This window comes from Brassica oleracea, chromosome C9, assembly GCF_000695525.1.
Source record: "Brassica oleracea var. oleracea cultivar TO1000 chromosome C9, BOL, whole genome shotgun sequence".
Taxonomy (NCBI): Eukaryota; Viridiplantae; Streptophyta; class Magnoliopsida; order Brassicales; family Brassicaceae; genus Brassica; species Brassica oleracea.
Genome location: NC_027756.1, coordinates 35,345,937 through 35,365,661, shown reverse-complemented (window position 1 = coordinate 35,365,661; position 19,725 = coordinate 35,345,937). Strand labels below are relative to the sequence as shown.

The following is a 19,725-nucleotide window of genomic DNA, read 5'->3' as shown; positions in this document are numbered from 1 at the left end:
TTATGGGTTTTCTAAATCAATATAATTGATTTGACTAAAGCTATCTTGGATGACAAAAAGAAGATTGCAAGTTTAATAACTTCTACTTTAGACTTTTATTTCAACTAAATTATAATCAGTCTTTTATCCATATCATCTTAGTTATAATCGTAAGGATTTATTAGAATAAATAAACAGTTTCAACAATATTTAATATGTGATTTAGAAAACAAAAGAACATGTAGGATTTTTAGGATTTAAAGAGATTGCAGACAATAGTTAATGAATATGAAAAGAATACGAAGCAGATGATGAAAAATGATTCGAGCAAATTAGTGGCAACACAGAGTTAAGCGAGATAAAAATATCAATCAATAAAGAATGAAAGAAGAATGAGCATGATTAAGTTATTACACAAGCCAAAACTAAGACAAATCAAACGACAGAACGTGAAAACAAATGTAAACAAGACAATAGGAGATGGTGAAGATAAAATACTTTGAAAAACTGAATGCTAGATTAGTAAGCAAGAGACAAAAATAGATTAAAATGCAAAAATTTCGCGCCAAGATCACTAGTATATTAACAGTTAGCCATTATAACTAAATTGTTTAAATAAAATAATTAACAATCCAACCCCTAGTTTTCCTTAAATACACACAAGATCGATAGACTTTTGGCCAAACCTATTTACTTATATAGTACGTTATTACCAGTCATGGTTTATTCTACGTGAATTATAAAATTGATTCGCACATAGTTCATGTCATTTTACGTCCAAGTGGGGTTATACATGACAATAATTTATATTTGTAGATGATCGAAGTAAAGTAATTAGTTTTTGACAAACGAAATTCTTCAATAGTCTAAGGATTTGCACTTCCTTAACTTTCCCTGACTCGAAGAGCCAATCTAGAGAGAGAGCGAATGGTCCCACGTGCTTTATCCAGCACTCTTTTTAAGTCACAAAGATTTTTTATAACACAAAAGGTTTTTGCTCTTATAAGTCAAATCTAGGAAAAGATAAACTCATTGCTAACTTTGTAACGTGCCAAAAGTATCCTCTTCAAGAAACTACATCAATAAAAGCACGATCAAGCAGGATTCTTAGGATAAGGTTATTAAAGCATCATTATCCCTAGTTTTTATTGAGTCTCTCGACATAGTTAAGATTAAAAAGAAAAAGAAAAATCTACTTTATTAAAACAGAAGTACACTTATAGAATAACCCTAAAAGTTATACAATATTTACAGTCAACTGCCATTGAAAATTAAATTAGTCTTACATTAAAAATGATTGTCTTTTCCAGTTATTCATTGTTTTCCTAAAATAACTCAAACGAACCACAAAAAAAGGAAACATATTATTAATAAACTCAAACAAAATACATATTTTTAAATAAAGGAACAAACATAAATAATTCCCCTGCAATATCGACACCCTAACATTGCTTATTATATGAATCTCATCCTTAGCTTGCGTAACCTGCACGAACATCAAATTATATAAGCTTTATAAGTAATTAAACTAAGAAAAACTAACAATGATTCTCACACGAGTTTGAACAATTTCAGTTCAATTAATTTCACGGCGGTGTCAGTAGCATATTTATAACCACCTTATTATATGGAAATATTCCACTGACTTCCATATGTCCAAATAATTAATAATCATTATCTATCTTATTAAAATCTAATATTTTTGAATTGAAAATCTTTTTCCCTAACAATCTTCTACTTAGACTTCAGAAAAAATAATTAGAAATATTTGCAGAGTTTACTAATTTGTTTCTAAACAAGATTTCCCCTTCAATTTCGGAACAAGAAAGATATATATAAAATTTGATCCATAACTACTAAACAATAAACACAATATTCGAATTTCACTAATATAATCTTACCATTTCCTATTTTGTTGGTTTAACAATAACACACAATAAACAAAATATTCTGCATATTAATGCAAACAAGAGATTCCTTGCGAGAGTGATTAAGATATTTCCTCAACTTTAGCGTTTTGTATTGCGTTAAAAAAATTGACCCACACACTTGCGGAACAAGAACAAGATCTTATCATTTCCTATTCAAATCATAACCATTAAGATTTTACCATAATTTCGAAAACAAGAAACAGAATCAACAAAATCTTCTTTTCATTTATTTCGCTTAATATGCCTTGCAAAATAAGCAAAGGTATTTATTCTCAACTAGGGTATTGTCCCTCTACTATATATTCTACCCGAGTACAAACCCATTCTACACATTCTTTTACGACTTACCTCACAAAAAAATCATGTCTGCTAACAAAAGATTTCATTTGATCAGCGATCTTAAACCCTTTAAGGATGCGTGGCGTGTTCAAGTGAAACTGGTTCACTCATGGATACAAAACCCACCTTACGCTGATGAAACATTATAAATGGTTTTAGCTGATCAAACTGTTAGTTCTATAATCTTTGTATTTTTTTTTGAATTTTAATAAAGTAGATTTTAATTCTGAAACAATCATTTGTTATTATTAGGGTGCTAAAGATCAGTGCTCGTGCAAGAGAACTCTCATTAAGCGAGTTCAACGTAACCTTCCTCTTGGAAAATGGCGTGTTATTCAGAACACGAAAATATCTGGAACCAGTGGCAAATACAAACCAACAAAACTGGGCTATAAGATGAATATCACAAACGATACTGTTTTTACAGATTCAGATCTCACTGACGATAGCAGCTTTTTATCTCTAGCAAGTTACGAAGAGATATTAAATGGAAGTGCTGATACTAAGTGTCTTATTGGTATATAATTTTGAACTGCTTTTCTTAGATTATTTTATCTTTTCAGTACTACATATTCTGACTAGTGTTACTATATTTACTTATGACAGACATAATAGGCCAAGCTATTGATATTGGTGAAGTTCAGATCATCCAAGTCCATAATGAAGACAGGAAAAGGATTCTGTTTCGCATACGAGACAACATGTATTGTAGTTAACGCAATATAATAAATTAGATCGCAACTTAGATTGATTTCAATAAACTTAGATTGATTTCAATATAAAATTATGTTTTCATGTGTGTAAAACAGTGGTAATGCTTTGGCATGTTGTCTTTGGGGCCGTTATACTGAGAAAATCGAACATCATCTTGAGAAACATGTTGGTGAAGACATTGTTTGCTTGATAAGATTTGCTAAAATCAGTGAATTTGGAGGTATGAAAATAATTAATTATTTTGTTTAATATCAAACATTTATACGATTTTATAATTGTTTTTAACTATCAATATCGTAAGTGAAGTTCAAATAACAAATGCATTTGATGCATCGCTTTTGGATCTCAATCCAACTATGGCTGAGGCTTTGGATTTCAAAGAGAAGTAAAATATTTAACCCGTTTCCATGATCGTAGGAGATGAAGTCGTCGGTGGATCTATCAAGTTTGAAGATCTGATTGTTCCATGTCTAATATCTCCAAATCACTGTAAGATCTGCAAGTTCAATATATATCTAAACAAAAAAATTATTTAAAGTACTCGATTAGGTTTACAGTTGATAACCTTGCATAGCTCTTCTGATGGAATTAGTATTCTCGATCATCTATCTTTATAAGAAGGAATTCGAGGTGCAGAATCGGATTTGTTTTGTTTTCTTCTCATTGAAGAAGATAGAGAGATCGTAGAAGATTGAGAGAGATAAGAGAACATCAACCGTTTGCCAAAACCGAGTTCCCAAAAAAAAAATGTCTGCTTCCCGGAAAAAAAAACTGTTACACATGGGCTTTTAAAATTATGGGTCTTTTTCAATGCTAAATGACTCAAATAGTTTTCTATTTAACACAAACTCAAGCTTTTAATTAAATTGTAACTTTTTCAATATTATTCATAATCTGTATAAAAAAATCTTTTACAAATCTTAATCAAATTTTAAATAAGTTATTTTTTTCATAGCCGTTGAATAAATTAATTTCCGTAAAAAATTATACATTATTTATCTTTTTCATATATCATACTAACTCATAATTCTTTTCATCATTTATATTATAATTTTGATACATTATATAATGGTGTAATAATTTTTAATTACATCACGTAAATAGAAAAACACCGCCCGGTCGGGCGGTCCGGATCTAGTAGCTATTAAAACAAGAGACGGTTATTATTTCTCCTGAATAGGAGACGTTTCTTAATTTGGTGCAGCCACCAAAACCAAAACGTTGAAGTCGCCGATACGATTTTCATGGCTACTACACGACTCAGATGCCTCCACGCGTCGACGTCCTCCTCCGCCGTTTCCACCGGATTCCGTTCGCCGGCGATACACCAGCTCTCTTTCAGTCGCGCACATTTGCTTTCCTTCCGATCGGCGACTGTGAACATGTGCGTGAGACGGTCCCGCTTCCCAGTTACTCGGAGAACCGCTTCTCCGACGAGATGTTACGCTCTCACCATCCTAGACTACCTCGAACAGAGAGGGATCCCCGTAAACGCGACGACTTTCTCCGCGCTTTTAACCGCCTGTGTTCGCCGGAAGTCGCTCGTTCACGGCAAGCAGGTCCACGTTCACATACAGATAACGGGTTAGAGAAAATCTAGTTCCTTGGGACGAAGCTTGTTCATATGTACACTGCTTGCGGTTCAATTGAGGATGCGCAGAAGGTGTTCGACGAAAGTTCTAGCTCGAATGTTTATTCTTGGAACGCGCTGCTTAGAGGGACGGTGATATCTGGGAAGAGGAGGTATAAGGATGTTGTTTCTACGTTTGCGGAGATGAGAGAGCAAGGGGTTGATTTGAATGTTTATAGTTTGTCTAACGTGTTTAAGAGCTTTGCTGGCGCGTCTGCTTTGAGGCAGGGGTTGAAGACGCATGCTCTTGCGGTTAAGAACGGTTTGTTTAGTAGTGAGTTTCTCAAGACTTCGGTTGTTGATATGTATTTTAAATGTGGTAAAGTAGGGCTTGCGCGTAGAGTGTTTGATGTTATTGAAGAGAAGGATATAGTTTCTTGGGGGGCAATGATTGCTGGATTGGCTCACAACAAAAGGCAGTGGGAAGCATTGGGGTTGTTTAGGATGATGATAAGTCAAGAAGGGATTTATCCAAACTCTGTTATAATTACAATGTTTATGGTTTCTGGTGCAGTATTTTTCCTTGATTTTGTTAATTTCTGATAGTCTCTGCTGAAAAGCATCATGGCTATGGTCCTAATGGCAGCCAGCTTGAACATATCTTTTTTAAAGATATTCCTCACAACGCTTCTCTGGGTGACTTGGTTGCTATTGTCTAGCAGGTTGGTCGGATGACACTTGGAGGATTGCTAGCTTTGGGCTACAATGTTGTAGTGAGTTATAAGCTAGCTTCAACTGCTGATATGAAGTTGTAGCTTCTTCTGTTTGTTTCTGAGTTTTAGATAGATTAAAATGGAAGTTAGTGTAAATAAAACTGTGCCCTTTAGATGTTTTTTTCATACTGAGAAGCTGTCTCATAGGAAAGCTACAATTATTGGTTATATCTCTCTGTGTTTGTGGTTTTAAGTTGGTTCTGTCTCTTCATATTGAGAGGCTGTCCCATATATGATCCATTGTATGTGTCTCTGTGTTTGTGGTTACTCTCTCCCATCTCTGAGTTTAGTATTGTTGTTGTGTTGTTCTATATCTATATATATATGTGTTTATTCAGCTTGGTCATTTTATAGACAAAGTCATTCACTCATCAAACAAGTTCCTTCTTCTCTCATTCTCACAATCATGCACAAGTTCTATTTAATCACAAAACAATTTTTATTCTTCTCACAAAGTTATCAAACAAATTCTTTGTTTTTATTTTTTATGTTTTTATTTTAAAATCAATGTTTAAAATGTTATCTTGTAATATGTTTTAAGAAAAAGTTTAAGTTTAATAATAAAAATTTAAAATATTTGGTGTTTAATTAATTTTTTTTTTAAGAACTCTTAAATAAGAGACATGCAGTGGATCACGTAAATTTTCTGGTCTCTTACTCCAGTCTCTTAATTCACTTTTACAATTAAAAAATATTAAAAAAAAAAATAAGAGACCCATTTAGGGTCTCTAGGATAATGGTGTTCTTAGCGGAACGCCACTCTAAGAACCTCCAGGTTAATCATGGTCTAAGTGTCTTTCTAATAATGAGCTCTTTATAGTAATTATCTTCTCAAAGTAGAAGGCAATCAGATTTTAGTTTGTATCAGGCAACCACTGGTCTCTCCACACTATCCTCTAACGCTTAACCTACCATGGTAGCAACTAGCAATCCAATGTTTTTTCTTTTGTAAACTGGTTTTCATTACTACCAAAAATAAAAAAAAAGTACAAACCCAATGGGCTAGTGTTTGGAAGGCAAGTGCATGTACAACCCATACAAATTGAAATAAACCCTAGAATCTCAATTAGGAACTCTCATGTTGATGTGAGGCACAACGACCTAGTCTGATGATGCAGAGGAATGTTGATTCTCCGACATCAGTTTTCAGAGAAGAGGAAGTGGAAAAAGTTCACGATGAAGCATATCAAGGAGCGATATCAATCTATCGTTGGAACATAGTAGAAGATAGGGCTGGGTTTGAATCCCTAAAGCTTTGGGTTTTGTTTCTGATCTGTCCATCAATGATTGTGAAGATTGCATCAACGGATCAGAAAGTGTTGGTGTGCATGCGAGAGTTCCGCTCATTCCGAATCCAGCAAAGAGTTTCCTGCCATGAAAGAAGTGTTAGGAGGCGGTTCGCTTTTTGCGGAAGCAGCGCTTGCATCTGGGTGACCGTTTCATCCCAAGCACGCCTAGGGGTGATCATGCATCTCCTCGCTATCATAGACCACATATAACAACTGTAGCAGCAGTGAAAATAGAGATGGTCTCTTGATTCTGTATGCAGGTTACACAGGAGACAAGTTGTGTCAACTTGGAGTCCCCATTGAAGCATCATGTCTTTGGTTGGACATCTAGTTAAGATCATCATCAGTCATGAGTGGAATGTCTTGGGATGGATCGGGAGAACCAGACTACCGAAGCCAAGTTTTTGTCCGGTATTACGAACTAGCAATCCAATGTTACGAAGTTTACAACTACCAATTATTTTTTTAATGCTTGCTTATATTATATATGTATTATGCATCTCTTCATCTATATGTAGTTACATACGTCGATGACGTTGTTATCGACCAGTTATTTGATGCTTTGGGTCGGTCGTTTTCTAAACATATATTGCCGCAATATCCAGTCATTATAGCTTTTTTTTCTCTTCATTTTTCTTCTTTCGTATCAATCATCATAAACGTAAATAAATTAACATTCACATTCACGGTATTAATTTTATACTTACTGGAGTCGGTCAGCGCTACGTGCGGGATATGGATATGCATTTGTTGTTATTTTGGGTTGTATAATAATTGTTAGATAAAAAAATTCGTGTTTTAGGATTTTGAATGGAAGGATATATATGATAATGATTTATGTATTTAATTATGCTTAGGGTGGATGGTTTGATTGGAAGAAGAATTATATGTGGTATGCATTATTGTACTTGCTCCTAATGGTTGTATCTATATTATAGAGTTGGTTTAAAATGGTCTTGATGTTGGTTGTTTTTTAAGATTAACTCATAATTTTGAGGTTATTGTAGTTTATTATGTTTTGGGTTGAGAAGGATTGGTATGTAGGTTTTAAATTTTTTGTTTCATTTTATAGATCTTTCATATTAATCTCGTCCAAGACAACCCAATACCAATATAATTTAGGAAGAAGTGGAAAGGTTGGTTTGAGGTATTATGTACAAAGATTTCGACGAATGTTCCATTAGCCCTACGTTTTGATGTATATTTGTATTATCATTTATTTGAGCATCGTGTATGTGTCAGCTTTTGTATATACTCTTTTTTGGTTCTCTATTATTTATGGTTCACACTATCATAATGTACTCATACTGAGTGTTTCATTGCTTTCTTGCGTCACAATTTCTATATCCAATTCATATTTTCAAGTGTTTGTTTAAGCTTTATAAGACTTTAAGGAGTTTATTTTGTTTTGCTAATCTATTGGTTCTCCATCTTCAACTGGTTGACTATGGCTATTTTTGTAACTTGTTTAGCCTTAATTATTTTTCTAAGAATTATGAGGAATGATTATCCGAAGTATGATGATCTCGAGAGGTTGTCAAAGTTTCTTCAAATTGTTTGGTCATAGCTGTGCAACAGGTAAACAAACTGATGTTAATGTTCGCTTGTTATTTTAACGTTTTGTAAAATGGGATATAAGGAGTAGTGGAGGTGGAATTATTACTTTAGAGTATCATTGAAGTGATGAATTCCCTTTTTAAGAGGCGACTTCAACTTCACACGGAGGAAAGAATCAAAGTTTCCATTTAGTCAGAGTTATATTTATGCTGCTTTTTATTATGTTTGTGATGCATCATCTCATGCATGAAGATGACGAAGGGTTTAGTAGTGGTAAGTTACATTATCAAGTTTACTTACGTTAGAAAGAACTATTATAAGAATATTGTTAAAGAATATTGTTAAAGTTGTAACTAATACGACCATGGTGTATGTGAAGTCAGTCACAGTCCAAGTATGTGTAGAATCTTGTTTTATGCAATAAAATGAGTAATGGGAAAATAGAGTAATAATGTGAGTGATACTGATAATAATGTGAAAATGGATTTTGTATAAAAATTAGAGTAATAGTTGTTGAAAAGGATAGTAGCAAAGTAAATATAAACAAAATAAAAGAGCACTAAAACTGAAAGGTGAGAAGACTGAAATTGTGATGGTCACTGTAGGCAGTTGCTATTTAGGTGATCTAAAGCAAAACTTGTATATGATCTAGAAACAATGTTCCAATGAAAATCATAATTGTTGGTTGAGCGTTTAAAAATTTATGGGCATTGTTTGACTGCTATCAAAAGGAATCAGACATTTTTTTTTCTTTTGAAAACAGTCTTGATCATGAAGGATTGATTGTCTTTTTTTGGGAGCTTGAGGTTAGTCTCGGACAACAGACGTACACATCAGTAACTATTGCTCTGAACAAAAAACAGAGTGAGTCACAAAGTAAGTAGCAGACGTTAATTGTTTTAAATATAGAAACAAAAATACTCTTACAATCTTGGGATTTATGATTGTTGCGACAACAACCCTTGGATCCACCCATAAGCCTTCCATTGTGATTCGAACATACTCATGGTCACAGACACATCACTGCCAATGGCAAACAGAGTAGGAAAAAATCAACGTGTAAGTTCATCAAAAAGGGCGTTATCAGTTATAAAATTGATGAGGGCTTTGTACCATTAATTATTAAATTGTTGAGGGTCTTAACCTGAAATAAATTATTACCCGACAATTTTGATGGTTGACATGACACGATATTTCCCTTTTGGAGGGTCACTTACAATACTCTTTATAGCAGCGAGCTCACCAATAATGTCTGAAAGAATAAAAAACATGCAATTATCGAACCAGTTAAAATGAGGAATTGGTATAAACAGCCAAAATTTCGGTTTACCTGGAAGATGGGTGATAGTGTTGTCTACGCATAGTAGCTCATTGTGATTACGGAACCAGAAACGTTCTTCAGGGGAGAAACCGGTTCCGTTATCTCATCAAAAACAGTTGAGTCATTATACTGTATTAAGACATGAGAGTTGGATAGCTTGAAGTTTTGATTGGCTCGGATAATATCAAATCTGGTGACGGATGTTGGAGATAAACTTGAAGATAGCTTAGGAATCAAGTTATCCTTATCTTAGTTAAATTAAGATAATAACAAAGTGTTTTCCTAATGAGTTTAGGATTTATATCTCTATATAAGAAGATGGTGAGGTGTGTCATGAACTTGTGAGCTTAGAGATTACTTTGTGAGAATTTAGGTTTTGAGTGATTTTCCTAAATTAATAAAGAGAGTTTGATAATTTTTGAGACTCATATTTATACGTTAAGCCAATAATTGGTATCAGAGCTAAAACTGAGATCAATCAAGGTATAAGAGATGGGTGATATTACTACCGTGAGTGTGGTAAAACCGAAAGAAGGAACATCGACGATAAGTTGTCCAATGCTAAGTTCATCGAATTATACTGTTTGGGCTATCCGTATGAAGCTTCTTTTCAAGGTTCACAAAGTATGGGAGACTGTGGAGATCGAAACAACCGAGACGGAAAAAAACGACATGGCCACTGCGCTTATCTTCCAATCCATACCCGAAGCCCTTGTTCTACAAGTTGGAGAGCTCGAGACTGCTAAGAAAGTTTGGAATGCGATCAAAGCACGCCATCTAGGAGCAGACAGAGTCAGAGAAGCTCGATTACAAACCTTAAAAGCAGAATTTGATCGCTTAAAGATGAAGGAAACTGATTCAATCGATGAATTCGTCGGCAAGCTATCAGAAATAACGTCAAAATCTGCATCTTTGGGGGAGAACATCGAGGAGTCAAAACTGGTAAAGAAATTTCTCTCAAGTCTACCTAGGAAGAAATATATACAGATAGTGGCGTCGCTGGAGCAAGTTCTCGATCTTAACTCAACAACTTTTGAAGACATAGTTGGTCGTTTAAAAGCATATGAGGAACGTATAAGTGAAGATAATACAGACGGAGGAGAAGAACAAAACAAATTGATGTATGCTAGCTCAGAGAATCAAAACTTCCAGTCAAACCGAGACTACAATGGACGAGGAGGAGTGGAGGAAGGTTCCCTAGTAGAGGTCGTGGACGTGGGAGGTACTACCGAGAATTTGATATATCAAAAATCACATGTTTCCGTTGCGATAAGAACGGGCACTTCGCATCTTCATGTCCAGACAGAGTGCTGAAACTGCAAGAGGCATATGAAAGTAGATCCGATAGAGCAGAAGAGACTCAAGAAGCAGATAGGCTACTTATGCATGAAGTTGTTTATCTTAATGAGAAGAATGTGAAGCCTAAAGAATTTGAAACAGAGTCTGACAGTGAGAGGGTCTGGTACTTAGACAACGGGGCAAGCAATCATATGACCGGGAAACGTAAATATTTCAAGAAAATTGATGAGACGGTAACAGGGAAAGTGCGGTTCGGGGATGACTCCAGGATCGACATTAAAGGCAAGGGATCGATTCTGTTTATAAACCAAGACGGATCAAAGAAGCTACTAGCCGATGTCTACTATATTCCGGATCTCAAGAGCAATATCATCAGCCTCGGACAAGCAACTGAATCTGGCTGTGAAGTAAGAATGAAAGAAGGAGACCTCACTCTCCATGACAGGGAAGGGAAACTCATTGTCAAAGCTAAAAGATCAATCAACCGGCTCTACAAAGTATTAATGGATATAGTTGATGATCATTGTCTCCATGTGGCTGCTATATCCGAATCAAATACATGGCATGCGCGTCTTGGACACATTGGGGCAAGCTCGTTAAAAGGGATGATTAAAGATCAATTAGTGTTAGGTTTACCGAAACTGAATATCGATAAAAATACTTGCTCTTCATGCTTGCTTGGCAAACAATCAAGACGTCCGTTCCCTTCTGTTTCAACATATCGAGCTGAGACTGCGTTAGAACTGATACATGGAGACTTATGTGGGCCAATTACTCCTCCCACAGCTGGGAACAATAGGTACATCTTCGTTCTTATTGATGACTACTCTAGATACATGTGGTCAATATTGTTGAAAGAGAAAAGCGAAGCGTTTGAAAAATTCAAAATATTCAAAAACATGGTGGAAGCAGAAACAAAGACAAAGATCAAGACGTTAAGAACTGACAGAGGAGGTGAATTCACATCAAACGAGTTCAAATCATACTGTGAATCTTCAGGGATTAACCGACATCTAAAAGCTCCTTATTCTCCTCAACAAAACGGTGTAGTGGAGCGTCGAAACCGAACCCTTATGGAGATGACAAGAAGCATTCTTAAGCATATGAATGTGCCCAACTATCTATGGGGAGAAGGAGTTAGACATTCCACATACTTAATCAACAGAGTTGGAACTAAAGTACTTGAAGCGTTGACGCCATATGAAGCTCTCAAAGGACGCAAACCAAACATCGGACATCTGAAAGTGTTTGGGTGCATTGGATATGCTAAAGCTGAGACACCACACTTAAGGAAACTAGATGACAGAAGCAGAGCACTTGTACACTTAGGCACGGAACCAGGGTCCAAGGCATATCGCCTATTTGATCCCTCAACGCGGAAGCTTGTAGTAAGCAGGGATGTGGTTTTTGACGAAACCAAAGGTTGGAATTGGAGCAGATCGACAAGAGAAACCACTGATGAACCAGGGAGTTTCAAGGTTATTTTTGGAGAATACGGAAACAATGGTATAAAAGAAGATGAGAAAGATCTTGAGGATGGATCAGCCACTAAAGTACCCGATGAAGAAGATGAACTAGGAGGACAGAGCTCGGCGCCAGTGTTTGAAGTGAATACAGAGCAAACTCAACCAGAAGTTAGAAGATCAACTCGCATCAGCAAGAAACCTAGCTACCTTGACGATTACGTCTACCTAGCTGAGATCGAAGGAGAAAGAATGCTGTTACTATTAAACCAAGAGCCGTATGACTTCACAGAGGCAATAGAAGATAAGGTATGGAAGGATGCATGTGACGATGAGATCTCTTCAATCGTTAGAAACAACACATGGGAACTAGTAGACCTTCCTCCAGGAGCCAAAGCAATTGGTCTAAAATGGATATTCAAAATCAAACGAAATTCAGATGGCACCATCAACAAGCACAAGTCGAGGTTAGTAGCAAAAGGTTACATTCAGCGCCATGGAATAGATTATGAAGAGGTGTTCGCACCTGTGGCACGAATAGAGACTGTAAGATTTATTATCGCCTTGGCTGCCTCACACGGTTGGCCAGTTCACCACCTTGATGTGAAGACTGCATTCTTATATGGAGAACTGAAGGAGAATGTGTATGTGAGTCAACCGGAGGGATATGAGGTAAAAGGCAGCGAAGGGAAGGTGTATAAGCTCAAGAAAGCACTTTACGGTTTGAAACAAGCACCGAGAGCGTGGAATGAGAAGCTAAACCAAACACTTGGAGACCTGAAGTTCGTCAAATGCACAAAAGAGCCTTCCTTGTATAGAATGAGGAAAGACGGAGATTTACTTCTTGTGGTAGTGTATGTGGATGATCTACTCATCACCGGCTCGAAAGTAGAGTTGATCGAAGATTTTAAGAAGAATATGGCAACCAAATTCGAGATGACTGATCTTGGTCTGTTAACATACTATCTTGGCATTGAAGTTTTGCAATATGATGGTGGAATTTCTGTAAAGCAGGAGAGTTATGCAAAGAAGATTTTGGAAGAGACAAGCATGGCCGATTGCAATGCAACGCAGATTCCAATGGATGCTGGCTTGAAGTTGTCTAAAGCTCAAGAAGAACGAGGTGTAGATGAAAAGGATTTTCGGAGAATCATAGGATGCTTACGCTACTTGCTACATACTCGACCAGATCTGGCATACTCGGTTGGAGTACTAAGCCGCTATATGCATGAACCAAAGGAATCACACCATGCGGCCCTGAAACAAATACTACGGTATGTTAAGGGATCTTTCTCATACGGTTTGGACTTTAAGCGATCAGAAGACTCGACATTAATAGGGTACAGTGACAGTAGTCACAATGTTGATATTGACGATGGAAGAAGCACCACGGGTCACATGTTTTATCTAAACGATTGCCTCATCACATGGTGTTCTCAAAAACAAGAAACCGTTGCATTGTCTTCGTGCGAGGCTGAATTCATGGCAGCTACAGAGGCAGCCAAGCAAGCCATTTGGTTACAAGAGTTGCTTGCTGAAGTAGTGGAGAAACCGTGTGAAAGGGTGGTGGTGCGCATAGACAATAAATCAGCAATTGCATTAACTAAAAACCCAGTCTTCCATGGCCGCAGTAAGCACATCCATAAGAGGTACCATTTCATCAAAGAGTGCATTGAAAATGATCAAGTCATAGTGGAGCACGTTGCTGGAAGCATTCAGAAAGCAGATGTCTTAACCAAAGCTCTTGGAAGAATAAAATTCAAAGAGATGAGAGAGCTAGTTGGAGTCAAAGATATACTAAGTGATGAGTTCAAGTTTAAGAGGGTGAATGTTGGAGATAAACTTGAAGATAGCTTAGGAATCAAGTTATCCTTATCTTAGTTAAATTAAGATAATAACAAAGTGTTTTCCTAATGAGTTTAGGATTTATATCTCTATATAAGAAGATGGTGAGGTGTGTCATGAACTTGTGAGCTTAGAGATTACTTTGTGAGAATTTAGGTTTTGAGTGATTTTCCTAAATTAATAAAGAGAGTTTGATAATTTTTGAGACTCATATTTATACGTTAAGCCAATAACGGAGTACATTAAACCCGCCTTGGAAAGGTGTCTGAAAGTGAGCAGAAGATAGACGTTCACCGTGGCTAGCGTGAGAGCCGCCTGCAACAAATAGAAAAGTGGAAAAACCTTCAACAATCTTAGTAGAATTCAATTGCCAAATATGTAAAATAAATATATTCATAATTTTTTTTATAGTTCAGTTTTGAGGCCGGCTTTGTTTTTAGAAATATATAAAGATTGATTTTTTTTTATTTCAACCTACCCCATCTTCCAAATACCAGTAAGCCTGTGTAAGAAGATTCAAGCGGTTATGACTCGATTCTGGTGGGACTCAAACGACGGGAAGAAAAAGATAAATTGGATCTCATGGGATAAAATGACTCTACCTAAAGGTTCAGGAGGCCTTGGACTCAAAGACATTCAGCGGTTTAATACCGCCTTGCTTGCGAAAATCCCATGGAGGATCCTCACCCAACCAAACTGCTTGCTAGCACGGGTACTCTTGGGCAAGTACTGCCATAATGCAAGCATCCTTCGTGTGGAGCCTAACAAGTCAATATCTCACGGCTGGAGAGGTATTCTTGCAGGAAGAGACCTTCTTGTCGAACACCTAGGAAGAGTGATTGGTAATGGCGAAACAAACAGGATCTGGGGAGAACCCTGGATCTCATCTGAAGCTCCAATCTACCCCCACAGCCCACTACAGGAAGATATGAGTGATCTTGCTGTCTCTGATCTGATGTTAAGAGGTTCTGGTGTTTGGAACATCACAAAGATCATAGCTCTTCTCCCAGACCTTGTAAAGGAAATCATGGCTATTAAACCAAGCGAGACTGGAGCGCCAGACTCCTATGTGTGGTACCCAGCAGCATCAGGAACGTATTCAGCACGGTCGGGCTACGCCGCAGCTTCAGAGAGTAACCCAAACAAGCCAGTCTTGCCGATAGCTACAGCATCCCTGAACTGGAATAAGATGATATGGAACGTCAAATGCCCGCCAAAGCAGAAGCTTCTGATATGGAAGATCCTCCATAACGCCATTCCCACTGGTGATAACCTGCAGAGGAGAGGAGTACCACACATCGCTAACTGCCCCCACTGCGGGGAATACGAATCCATAGATCACCTCTTCCTCCACTGCCCTTTTGCTACCCAAATCTGGGATTTGGCTCCGATAAAAACTCGATTCGACTCTGCATCATGCACAGGCTTCGTCACGACGCTGGAAGTCTCATCTCTTTGGACCTGCTTACCACCGACTGGAGTCACGGGAGACATCTTTTTCTGGATCACTTGGACAATATGGATGGCCCGGAATCAACGAATCTTCGAATCACGATCTTCAACTCTGATGGATGTGATCTCCATAGCTCTCTCAAACGCACAAGAATGGACAAGGGCCCAAGGAGACCTCTCTAGTACCCAAGTCACCCCCACCTTGATAACTCAATCTCCGGTGATTTCGATTCCCCCTGATGCGATCGTGTGCAACACAGATGCAGCTTGGAACCCAATCACAAAAGCGGCGGGGATTGGGTGGATCTTCACAGCTCAAGACTCCCAATTGCAACAGGGCTCCGAATCGCACACTTGGATCCAATCTGCTCTCCAAGCAGAAGCTCTTGCGGTCCGTGTTGCGCTTTCACACGCCATTCAGCTTGGCTACAACAAAATCTGGCTACGTTCAGACTCCCTTGGGCTAATCAAAGCCATCGTTTCGACATCAAAACCAAAGAATCTCTACGGAATTCTCTCGGATGTCGAAACCCTTTCAGCTTCGTTTATTTCTCTTTTATTCCAAGAACCCTTAATGGGCCTGCAGATTTAGTGGCAAAATCTGCACTTGTAATATGACCTCTGCTTGGGCTTGAACCCAATTCCTAATATAAGTATGTTTGTTGCTCAAAAAAATATAAAGATTGATTTTCCAGAACCAAATTAGTTAGAAGAACGGAATAACATTGGCCATATCAATACCCATAAGCTTCCCATCATGTTTAAACGTTTCTGGCTTTCCAAAAAATTCAGAAGTCGCACGTCGAAGGTGGAGGACATGGGCCGGACTTCAAATCAGCGACTTCAAATCAGGGAGTAAGATATATGAGTTAGCCATTCAAGCGAAATAGAACTTTCTACTGTTTTAAAGATTTTTGAGGATGATATTTACAGATGAAAGCGAACCTTTTTTTAAAGCTGGAGATCCACCGCCTTTTAGAGAGATGCAATGAATGAGCAAATTGTGGTAGGAGTGGGTGGAAGAGTTAATGATGATGATTCAAAGCAGTTTGTAACGGTTTAGGAGAAAAGAATTCCAAACGAAACGGAATAAACAGAGTTTGAGCAAGAGATTCACCATGAAAATCCGCCTAGAAACTTCCAGAAGACCCATCGTCGCTTGAGCTTTCGGATAATGAAGAGAATGATGAACCCTAAATTTGTCCTCATGTGTGAAGAAAAACGTAGTCACTATCGGATTCGGTTATCTAAAAACTAAATAATTTAATCCAAATGCAAATTATAAAGATAACAGCCCATCCTGAAACAAAAAAAAAACTTAACTCACGAGCGGCTATTCGTTAATACACGTGGTGGTTCCTTAGCACTCGAATTGATTACATGTCATCAATAGGTAAGAGACAATGTCTTCTTTATATAATAAGATTTGATTCATTTTAGCAACTATTAAAATATTTGATATTGACAAAAAAAAAAACATTTTGGTATAAATTGAATTGATTGTCGTTAAGAAAATAAACGGCAAGGTCCACATTTCATAGTCTGGATAAAACACTTGAAAGTAACGTTTTCTAGAGATTGTGTATCTTACATTCACGTTTTGTTTTTCTTTAAGAAGTCTTTAATCGTTGAACCAACATTTTAATTCATAAATCCTCGTTTTACATTATTTAACAAAGTCATAATGAGCCTTATTCAACTAGCAGTACCACACATAAATGAAACAATCAATATTCTCAAGAAAACTACTTTAGTCTGGATAAAACACTTTAAAATAACATATTTCAGAGATTGGGTATCTTACATTCACGTTTTATTTTTCTTCTTAAAAAGTCTTTAATCGTTGAACCAGCATTTTAATTTATAAATCTTCATTTTACATCAGAGACAAAGAATTTAAGAAAACAGAGGAAAAACTCTAACGCCGCCGTAAAAGAAAAAAAAAAAGCGATTCTTGATCTTACCTTCTCCGGTGGCCGGCAAGATTCGTCGGTGCCGTGAGAAGGTCCTTAGTCTAGTTCCTTGTGTCTGTTTAGACTGAGATGAGGCTTTCTAAAGTCAGAGAAGTTTTGGATCTTGGAATCGATTTCGATTTCATCCTCTAGTTTGCTTGGGCTCCTTCACTAGATCCGTAGCTTTTTCTGGTGTGCGGTGCAGGTTATGCCGGGTCTGATATGGGATGGGACTTCTTCCATCGGATCGGGTGAAGCAGAACTCAAGTATTTCAATGGTGTTCTCTCGTTCTTCCTCTGTCCTTTTGACTTCATTTTGATGCTTCAGATGTTCTTGGTCTCGGTTAGTTGTTAGTTACGTTTGTCTTAACCTAGCTCTGGGTCCAAAGACTTTCGATATAAGTTCGGCTCTGCATGAAGGTCGTCGGGGAGTTCTTATGGAATTTCTTAATGAAGTTTCCTCGTGGAGGCAACTTGAGAGAGTGTAGTGGATTCAGAGTCAGGGGTTCGGCTCTTAGATTTCTTGGAAGAAGATTCAGTTGTTGATGGACTTGTGGAGTTTGTTTGGTCTAATGGCTTTGGTGGGAGATATCATTTCCTATGTTTTCAGGTATTTCTCTGCATTGGAAGTTGGTCGTGCTCTGTCTTCGACAAGGCGTCTGGTTCTTGATTGTTGTCATCTTTGGTAAGTCCTCGCTGTTAGTCCTCTGGTCGTTGTATTGTTCTCTTCTATTGGTGAAGTTTCGGGGCGGGGAAGTTGTGCAGTTCCTTGGTTTGAAACCAACGGGTTCTTCCGGATTACTTGGTAAGGGGCTGTGGAGCCTTAGCTCAATTGCGTGCAGTCTTTGAGTAGTTAATTGCCAACCGTCGTCTTCTTTGGCTTCTCGGGTTGAAGATCGATTCTCCTGTGCCTTCTTGTGTTGAAGCAGATTTATGTATGGTTCTTGAACGTGTTTCTCTGGTGGAACAGTTCTAGGAGGTCTTCTTCGAACTCAAATAATTAGGCTTGCATCGCTTTCTCACTCATCTCTGCTTCCGGCTCCGTTCAGCTTCTCCATTCTTGAAGTGCATCGTGTATCTCCTATGGTTCTAATCAACTTTGTCTTCTTCCTTTCGTCTAGTTTATGGCTCAATGTCTGTTCTAATTTTAGTCTCCGGATGATGCATATCACCTTGCCGGTTTATGGCTCTAGAAAGATTGTAAACTTTTGCTGGCTTTGTACGATGCTTTGCTCAAAGTTAATATTAATCTATTAGATGACAAAAAAAAATCTTCATCTAATCTATTAAAACAAGAGTACATTTTAGAAATAGCTCTGAGTTTTCCACAAATATTACATCCTTATGCCACTCTTTTAAAACACCGAGTTTTGATTTAAATTGTACCAAAACCAACGATTGTTTTTTTAATAAACCAACCCGACTTTTGATTCCCAAAGGTTAACCGTGCGTCCCACAATTAATCGATATCATAACTCACATAGTTAATGAATTGCCTAAAATTTTTTTACCTCCCACGATTTATTCCTATATCTTAGTGATTCATCCTAACAATTACATTATCATATCATTCACATTACTAGCAAAATATTCTGTTTTGATTTCAATATTTCGAATCACGCTAAATAAAATTATTAAAAACAAATATTCCTATTATTACGCTAGCTTTCAAACAACCTCATACAATTTGGAAATAAAAATTGGTTTGTATATTCGATATCTAATAGGAAATAATCACAACTACCACGATCATTGATTATTTTACGGCGTGCATCCCTAATGTAAACCCTAATTTAAGATACCGCTATATATATTTGCCCCAATAACATCAAAACCATATCAGTCTACGCACTTTCTATTAAAATATCGACAATGACTACTTTTCATCCTCTCACAAAACTTCGTCCTTTTAAGAATCACTGGCGAGTTCAGGTCAAGTGCTTACATTCTTGGAGGCAGAACACTCCTTTTGGTGATACATTTGAAATGGTTTTAGCAGACCAGTGGGTAAGTCACAATTTCAAAACGTTTGTCATTTATAATTGGTTTTGATTTAAGAACATGGACTAATTTTACAATTTTTATGTTTGTTAGGGAAACAAAATCCAAGCCTCTTGCAAACGAACACTCATGTACCGTGTTCAACGTGAGCTCCGACTAGGAAAATGGGGAGTCATTGAAAATATGCAAATGACTCCAGCCGGAGGCAAATATAAAACAACAAGCCACAAATACAAGATG

At 37.2% G+C, this 19,725-nt stretch overlaps 1 protein-coding gene across 1 annotated transcript; it reads left to right on the top strand.

The window, feature by feature from the left end:
• Positions 1-4,131: 4,131 nt before the first annotated feature.
• Positions 4,132-5,707, top strand: LOC106315873 (pentatricopeptide repeat-containing protein At1g71460, chloroplastic-like). The gene is made up of 2 exons (XM_013753703.1): positions 4,132-4,867; positions 5,256-5,707. Exons 1-2 carry the CDS (start codon positions 4,588-4,590, stop codon positions 5,315-5,317), a joined length of 342 nt encoding a protein of 113 aa, XP_013609157.1. The 5' UTR covers positions 4,132-4,587; the 3' UTR covers positions 5,318-5,707.
• Positions 5,708-19,725: the final 14,018 nt, after the last annotated feature.